General features: G+C 33.9%; 1 protein-coding gene across 1 annotated transcript; it reads left to right on the top strand.

Annotated features, from left to right (window-relative positions):
- Nucleotides 1-632: 632 nt before the first annotated feature.
- Nucleotides 633-6,704, top strand: LOC100004944 (uncharacterized). The gene is made up of 2 exons (XM_001344086.7): nucleotides 633-1,106; nucleotides 2,653-6,704. Exons 1-2 carry the CDS (start codon nucleotides 837-839, stop codon nucleotides 4,183-4,185), a joined length of 1,803 nt encoding a protein of 600 aa, XP_001344122.1. The 5' UTR covers nucleotides 633-836; the 3' UTR covers nucleotides 4,186-6,704.
- Nucleotides 6,705-8,977: the final 2,273 nt, after the last annotated feature.

Below are 8,977 nucleotides of genomic sequence, written 5' to 3'. Positions count from 1 at the left end.
TTTAAAAACAAAGCTTAAAGAAAAATTAATATCAAAATAATATTTAGTTAAAGTAGCCCATCTTATATAATGTTTATTTGTATTATAATAGTATACAGATGCCCAATATTTACATTAGTCTTGAAAAGTCTTAAATTAAAAGTAAAAAAAAAAAAAGATAAAGAACCAAAAAAATATGTGCATGGTATAATAATATAAATTATAATAGAATATATAAATATATATAAAATTACTATTTAAAGTCATTTAATCAAACATATTTCATGACTAATAATATGACATAAACATAAATTAACATGCAATGTCTTTGTTATGCATCTGTGCCATACAAGCAAATTACTGTAGGCAAGAGAGACAAAAACTTCACATACTAAACAGATGGCTGGAGAAAAGGTGTAGCCTACAAGTAAAGATTATTAAACTAATAGGTAAAATGATCTACATTTAAAAAAAATTACCCCCTCACAGCTGTCATGAAGGGTAATAATAACTGTATACACTAAAACCATATGTGACGTTAAGCTTCTTTTCACTGGCCTAGTTGGGCATTTTAAGAAAGGGGTTTGTCAACCTCTAGTGACTAGTCAATGCATTGCGGTTTCAGTTACACCAGATGAGCAAGTACGGAAGACGTATACCTGTTTACCCCAGCATTAAACAGCGCACCAGGAAGAGGTTGCCTTTTTATTTTTTACGCTTCTCTTATATTAATCTTTTTAAAAGGAATCGTAATTTGTGGACGTCTTTAAGAAATTATTTAGGAGAAGCATGCTTTTAAACTGACTGCAGATTTTTTTTACTCTTGTGGGAATTTCGTACAAAAGCGAAAGCAAAATATGGCTTCGAAAAATTCCTCTTTAGAAAGCCTTTCTTGCCCTGTGTGTCGCGAAATCTTCAAGATTCCAGTTCTTCTGTCGTGTAGTCACAATTTCTGTAAAGAGTGTCTTCAGCAGTTCTGGGCAACCACAAAAACTCAGGATTGTCCGGTCTGCAGGAGAAGATCCTCAAAATACGAGCCTCCAATTGATCTTGCTTTACAAAAACTGTGCGAGGGATTCCTGGAGGAGGACAAAGTAGAAAGGAGAAATGAAACTTGTTCATATAAGGTAACATTTATTTAGTAGATTTTGTTGTAATTAGTACATACAGTGATATGCAATTGAATATAATTTTATGTAACCTATTACACTGAAATTTAATTACCCACTGATTATCTGATCTCCGTAATAATAGTTAAAAAAATTAGAACAAGTTTGCATAGCACTTTTGTGTTATAATGTGTGTAGATCTAGTGGTGTTAACCCTACGTTGTACGCGCCAAACTGCTGTTTTTGTTTACACCTGCAAACTTTCACTTTTGTATTTGCCATTGGATAACTTTTAAAATTTGTTTTGTTTTATACATCTATTGCATATTTTATAAAATATGTTCAGTGCCAGCACACAAACTGAAAATATGACAACCAGTACAAATGAGTCTTTCAGTTATTAGACAGTTATTTTATTTAGAAAAAACAACCTTTTTGAAATACAGTGGTATTTAATTGGCATTATACATGAAGCAGTCACATGATTTTAAGCTGAACAAAGCTTCTGACATAACATTTCACATGTTTTGGCAAAATGAATCTGGCTCAGTCTTCAGTCATCTGGCTGAATTATAGCACATTAGACTGGTTAACTGGTTTGTCTCAAGTAGCTCCAGTTGCTTATACAAAATCAATAATTTAATTTGGATTTGTAAACATCATCAAGCTGAATTCTTTATAGGGAACATGCTGGTTGTGCTGCACTTGATAAAGTTTAGTAGTAGAAATCAATACATTTAAGTTTTATACAGCTGAAGTCAGAATTATTAGCCCCCCTTTGAATTTCTTTTCTTTGTTTAAATGTTTTCCAATTGATGTTTAACAGAGCAAGGAAATTTTCACAGTATTTCCTATAATATTTTTTCTTCTGGAGAAAGTCTTATTTGCTTTATTTCAGCTAGAATAAAAGCAGTTTTTTTAAACACCATTTTAAGGTAAAAATTTTTATTATTATAAATCAATTATTAGAGATGAGTTATTAAAACTATGATGTTTAAAAATGTGTTGAAGAAATATCTCTGTTAAACAGAAAATAGGGAAAAAATAAACAGGGGGACTAATAATTCTGACTTCAACTTTATATACTAACTGACTGCAGTTCTGTTACTTGAAATTATGTTTATAACACAGTATATAGGTTAGTTAATAATAGGACAGTTAATAAATACTTGGTAAAAATAAATAAATTAAACAATTTTATTTTTATTTTTCCCATTGCACAGTATTACATTGCGTTCAAGCCTAATATGAGCAGGATCCATTCAAGGATATGATATATTTAAAGAATTGTTTTTATCTAATTTGTTTGACACAGCCTACTTTAACTTTGCATAACGTATTCATCAATCGATGCCCTCATCTGCATCATAAATTTTATTCTTGTCTTTACATGCATTTCAGGGTGCAAAAAAAAAGAAAAAAACTACTTTAAAACACAAAACATTACAGCTTCATTACAATTACATTTGTTATAAGGCAGAAATGACAAATAGAAATAAATTGCTACAGAGTTTTCCTACAAATGATCATCTGTACTTTTTATTGTGTGTTACTTTTTATACAGAACAAGAATGATCTCATTCAAAAAAGCATCTTAATTAAAGATGGAAATCCTGCTCGATACAGACTGCAAACAAATACAGAAAATCTGGATAAATCTGAACCCTACAGAAAAATCATTTTTGGAAAAAGAGACGAAAACAAACCTCATAAAACTATTCTGATAGTTGGAGAAACAGGCGTAGGAAAAACTACCCTGGTCAATGTGATGGTCAACTACATGCTGGGTGTTGAGAGAGAAGACAAGGTTTGGTTTGAGATCACAGATGATCAGAGTGATCAGTCTTCAGCTCACAGTCAGACCTCCATCATCACTGTTTATGGGGTTTATCTACAAGAGAGTCCAATAGATTTAACAATCATCGACACACCAGGATATGGAAACACTCGTGGAATTGATTTTGATATTGACATTGGCATGAGATTAAACAAAATTGATGACCTGACCCATGAAATAAACGCAGTGTGTCTGGTGAATAAAGCAACACAGAATCGCCTTTCTGACAGACTAATATACATAACTGATGCTGTTCAGTCTTTATTTGGGAAAGATATTGATGAGAAAATTGTCCTACTCTTCACACATTCAGATGGATTTCCTCCTAGTAATGCTTTAATAGCTGTTAAAGAGGCTCAAATCAAGTGTGCATTGAATGGACGCAATCAGCCTTTGTTTTTCTTGTTTAACAATCGCCAGTCAGATACTCATGATGAAGAATATGAGATGATTGAGGAGATTGCATGGGATCTCAGTTTTAGAGGAATGACAGGATTGACGCAATTTATTAACAACATTAAACCAAGAACTCTGAAGATGACACAAGATGTTTTGCAAATCCAGAGAGAGTTGGGGGCAAAAATTTCTGATTTACAATTAGTGGGTCAAGAGTTAGAACAGAAAAGGCATGAACTGAAACAAGCTCAAGATGCTCTACAAGAGGAAAAGGTCAAAGACAACAAGAACTTTGAGTATGAAGTTGAAGTGTCCTACAAAGAAAGGGTTGATATTGATCTAAATTTAGCCTATAAGGCCACATGCTGCACTGTCTGTGAGGAGAACTGTCATTATCCTGGATGCTGGTGGGTCAGTAATCTTTCACGGTGTACTGTGATGAAAGATTATCACTGTACAGTGTGCACTAATAAATGCCACTACAGTGATCATGTCAAAGAAGCAAAGATATATGTGACAAAGACAAAGAAGGAGAAGAGGACATATGAAGATTTAAAGAAGGAACATGAATACAGAATTAAAAGTGGTGTTTATTTGGTCGGAAAACTCGAAGAACAACTCAAAGAATTGGAGAAAGAGAATGAAAATCAACTAAAAGAAGCTTTTCACAGTGTGGACACTCTGGATAAAATAGCACTCAACACTGATTCACTGAACACACTTCTGCACATTGATTTTCTGATTGAGAAGCTGAAGGAAATAAATGAGCTTGGAAAAGTCAAAACACTGGAAGACATCAAGAAGAGAGCAGGGAAAGGAAAACAAAAAGCTCTAAGATACTTTACAATATCTACAAAAAAATAAACAAATAATGCCTCAGCTACTCAAACACTACACTATAAAAAAGGATTTTTAAAAAAAATGTTTTTATGTTAACTACTTGGAAATATTTGCCACACTTTATTTTGAGGCACAATCCACACTATTAATAATCCATTTACTTAAGACTTTTAACTTTAATAAACTTCTAACTAACTTAATATTAGTAATGTGGTAGTTAGGTTTAGGTATTGGGTAAGATTAGAGATGTAGAATAAGAGTATATTTATGCAAATGAACAGTTAATATCTTAGTAATAGGCCTTGTGTAAATTGTTGCTTAAGATAAAGTGTTACTAAAATATTTTTTCATTTATCATTTTTTTTTTTGCTTCTTTTATCATCATGTCATGGTTTATACACTAATATAAGTATGTAAATTGTATTAGGGCTGGGTGGTATGACCAAAATTTTATTTCACAATGAGAAAGCTTATTTAATGGTAACAATATCTTTCACAATATAGTTTTTATAAAGGTAATTTTTCCAGAAAATGTCAAGAAAAGGACTTGATCTATTTTGATTTAGTAAACGAATTATGACTTAAGATGAACAACAAATTCCAATTTTAAGTGGAGATTGCTAAAACATTTCTCAAATAACATCTGGCAGATATAAAATACATTGAAAAATATCTGGCCAAATATTAATCACTGTCATCATGACAAAGATAAAGTAAATCAGTTATTAGAGATGAGTTAAAACTATTGTGTGCAGAAATGTGTTGAAAAAAATCTTCTCAGAAATTAAATAAACAGAAATTGGGGAAAAATAAACAGGGTGGCTCATAATTTAGGGGGACAATAATTCTGACTTCAACTGTATATACCGTCATACCACCCAGCTCTAAATTGTATGTATATTGTATTCAGTTCTACCTTTTTTGCACTAACAATTGTATACAATAATTTCATGAATACCATTCTTCTTGTTTATTTCTATTTACATATGTTTGGCTATAATATTTGTTTAGACATTTGTTTAGACAATCAGTGAACATACAGTGCATCTGGAAAGTGTTGATAGTGCTTCACTTTTTCCACATTTGTTTATGTTACATATTTATTCCAAAATGCATTGAATTCATTGATTTCCTCAAAATACTACACACAATCCCTCATAATGACAATGTGAACAAATAGTTTTTGAAATTGTTGATATAAAAAAGCTGAAGATTCACATGTACATCAGTGTTCACAGCCTTTGTTCAATACTTTGTTGATGCACTTTTGGCAGTGATTAGAGCCTCAAGTCTTTTTGAATATGATGCCACAAGCTCTGCACACCTGTCTTTGGGAATTTTTGTCCATTCCTCTTTGCAGTACCTCTCAAGATCTATCAGGCTGGATGGGAAGTGACGGTGTACAGCCATTTTCAGATCTCTCCAGAGATGTTCAATAGGATTTAGATCTGGGCTCTGGCTGGGCCACCCAAGGACATTCACCGAGTTGTTGTGAAGCCGCTCCATTGATATTTTGGTGGTGGGATTTGGGTAATTGTCCTGCTGGAAGATGAACCATCGCCCCAGTCTGAGGTCAAGAGCGCTCTGCAGCAGGTTTTCATTCAGGATGTCTCTGTACATTGTTGCATTCATCTTTCCCTCTATCCTGACTAGTCTTCCAGCTCCTGCTGCTGAAACACATCCCCACAGCATGTTGCCAACACCACCATGCTGAACTGTAGGGATGCTGTTAGCCTGGTGATGAGCACTGCCTGCTTTTCTCCAAACGTAACGCCTGGCACTCACTCCAGAGAGTTCAATTTTAGTCTCATCAGAGCAGAGAATTTAGTTTCTGATGGTCTGAGAGTCCTTCAGATGCCTTTTGGCAAATTCCAGGTGGGGAGTGTCTTCCATCTGGCCACTCTACCATACAGGCCTGATTGGTGGATTGCTGCACAGATGGTTGTCCTTCTGTAAGGTTCTCCTCTCTCCACAGAAGAACACTGGAGCTCAGACAGAGTGACCATCAGGTTATTAATCACCTCCCTGACTAAAGCCCTTCTCCCTCGATCACTCAGCTTAGATGGCCGGCCAGCTCTAGGAAGAGTCCTGGTGGTTCAAACATCTTCCACTTACAGATGATGGAGGCCGCTGTGCTCACTTTCTGTAAATTTCCCCAGCCTTGTGCCTCAAGACAATCCTGTCTCGGAGGTCTACAGTCAGTTCCTTTGTCTTCATGCTTGTTTTGTGCTTTGACATGTCAACCCTGGGGCCTTACATAGACAGGTGTATGTCTTTTCAGATCATGTCCGATCAGCTGAATTGAGCACAGGTGAACGTCAATGAAGCTGCTGAAACATCTCAGGAATGATCAGTGGAAACAGAATGTATCTGAGCTCAATTTAGAGCTGTGAAGGCTGTGAATACTGATGTACATCTGTTTTTTCAGATTTTTAAAACAATAAATAGAATTTTTGCATAGTTTTATTATGTAGATGAAACAATACTAGGCCTTGTAGAACTCACTTAATTTTTATCTGTCAAAATAAAATTTTCACATAAACTTAACTTATTTTTTCTCTGACCATTATTTTGTGTGTGGGATCTACATAATCTAATGAGTTGTAAACTTGCATTTTGTATTGAAACCAACATCTTTTTTTAAATTGTCTATTTTACAAATTCTAAGTAGAAGTAGACTACTTAAACAAAATATTACGTAGAGCTGGCAAATTCTGTGAAGAAATTACAGGATATGATGTAAAAAATGACAGTTATTATTTTTTTTTTATTCAACATATATTTCAAAATACAAATTCTTTACTTCGTCAAAACTTATACAATGATGGAATACAAAGGACTTAATATGGATGGTTCAGACTAGTTTTTACACATACGTGCTTGTGTTTATTAATCCTTAAATGCAACCAAAACAGTAACATAAGCATTGTAAACTAGCAAGTGAAAAATCTTCACAGAAAACTAAACTTTTTTTGTATGGGACTTTTTTAAATGCATCCTACTAAACACATGAACTATATTAACTGATAATGCTGTAAATAAAATTACATTCAGACTGTGCAAAAAAACAAAGCAAAACAAACAAACAAAAATCTCGCTTCACATGCACAGGGATATTTCACTCAAAAATAGAAATTCTGTCATCATTTTCTCACCCTTTACTTGTTTCAAAGTTTTTTGTGTTCTGTTGAACACAAAGATTTGTTTTTTCCTACTGTGGAAGTCAATAGTTTCAGAATAAGCTTTCTTGTAGTAATTTTCTTTAGTGTTCAACAGAAGAAGAAACAAAGGTTTGAAACCACTTTAGGGGGAGAAAACAGTAAAAAAAACTTTTTTGGTGAACTAACCCTTCAACTGACCCACAAGTATGGTCCATATGTAAAAAGGCCTTTTCAAAATTGTGCTTGGAAAAACTGAAAAATCTGAACAATACAATTTACTCAAATGACCCAACAAAATCTCGCTACTATCAACAATGTCTGTATGGCTTTTAGGCCAATAAGCTGATCTTGAGATCTTGGACGTTGGGGAACATGTTACTGTTCGTCATCAAGCTTGAAGAAGCCCTTATGAAAAAACTCAAAAATGTATTTGCGTTTCTTTGGATAGCTTAGTTCCAGTGCATAAATGCAGCCCATGAGGTACAGCAGGTACAAGAATCTGCTCCAAAAAGTACATTTGCTCTCTCAATGGTTATTTCAGCTTTTTTGTGACCTGGATTGGTTGTCCACAAAGATAAACTGCTTTCAGAGGCTTAATACTCTTCCTTGGTAAAAAGACAGAGTTTATTAAGAACTACAGAAACATTTTTTTTATTCATGTGAAAACTTTTAACAAAATAAGTGAGATCATACAAAATGCATGTTATTTTTTATTTAGTACAGTTTTGAGTAACAAAATTATGGATTATGGAAAATGATAAAGAAATTGTCATGGACTTTCTCAGTTAAAGAAAATGTGTGTCTATTGTCTGCTGATTAAAGCAACTGTAAATTGCCCCTCTGACGGACAACAATACACATTTGATGCAGTTCATTCTTAATTTGGAAGAGATGTTGCTGAAAACATTGTCCTGCTCTTCACATTCTCCCATAGAGCTCCTTCTAGTAATGTTCTGATGGCTGTTAAAGAAGCTAAAGTCAAGTGTTAGCAGAAAAAACAGAATCAGCCTGTTTTTCTTGTCTAACAACTATCAGTGAGATGATTATGATAAAGAGTATAAACCACCAATTACTCTGACATAAGTTTAATGCAGCAGGGAACACCCATACATTCTTCATTTACACACTATGGCCAACTTTGTTTACCTAATTCACCTATGACACCTTGAGAACAAGCAAACTATACACAGAGAGCTCAGCTGGGACCTAAACCAGTGACCATTTTTCTGTGAATCACTGTACTGCCCCAGTTAAAACAAAATAATTTCAATGTACGATCACATGTTCAACAAAGGCAAAAATACCCGAAACAATGGGGAAAATACTGTTAAAACAAAGTAAAAGTTTATATTGATCCCACGCTGGCATCTGACTAAAAATTGATATGCTGCACCAGTTGGATGCCAGATTATTACTGTAGTATGCCACTAGAGCAAACCTGCCAAAGAAGCAAAAATATATACAATAAAGAAAAACACAGAGAAGGTAACCCAAGAAAGACCTCAATGTATCACTTTAATAACAGCTTTCATAAATGATCATTAACAAATTGGGGAAACAATGTTTAAAATATTTTTAGAAGGAATCAGTAAAGCAGATCACACTCCAGAACATGTCAGGACATTAAAAGTATGTATTTTCGACTCTTAAAACTA

This window comes from Danio rerio, chromosome 24 (assembly GCF_049306965.1).
Source record: "Danio rerio strain Tuebingen ecotype United States chromosome 24, GRCz12tu, whole genome shotgun sequence".
Taxonomy (NCBI): domain Eukaryota; kingdom Metazoa; phylum Chordata; class Actinopteri; order Cypriniformes; family Danionidae; genus Danio; species Danio rerio.
This window is presented reverse-complemented; position numbering and strand designations above follow the sequence as displayed.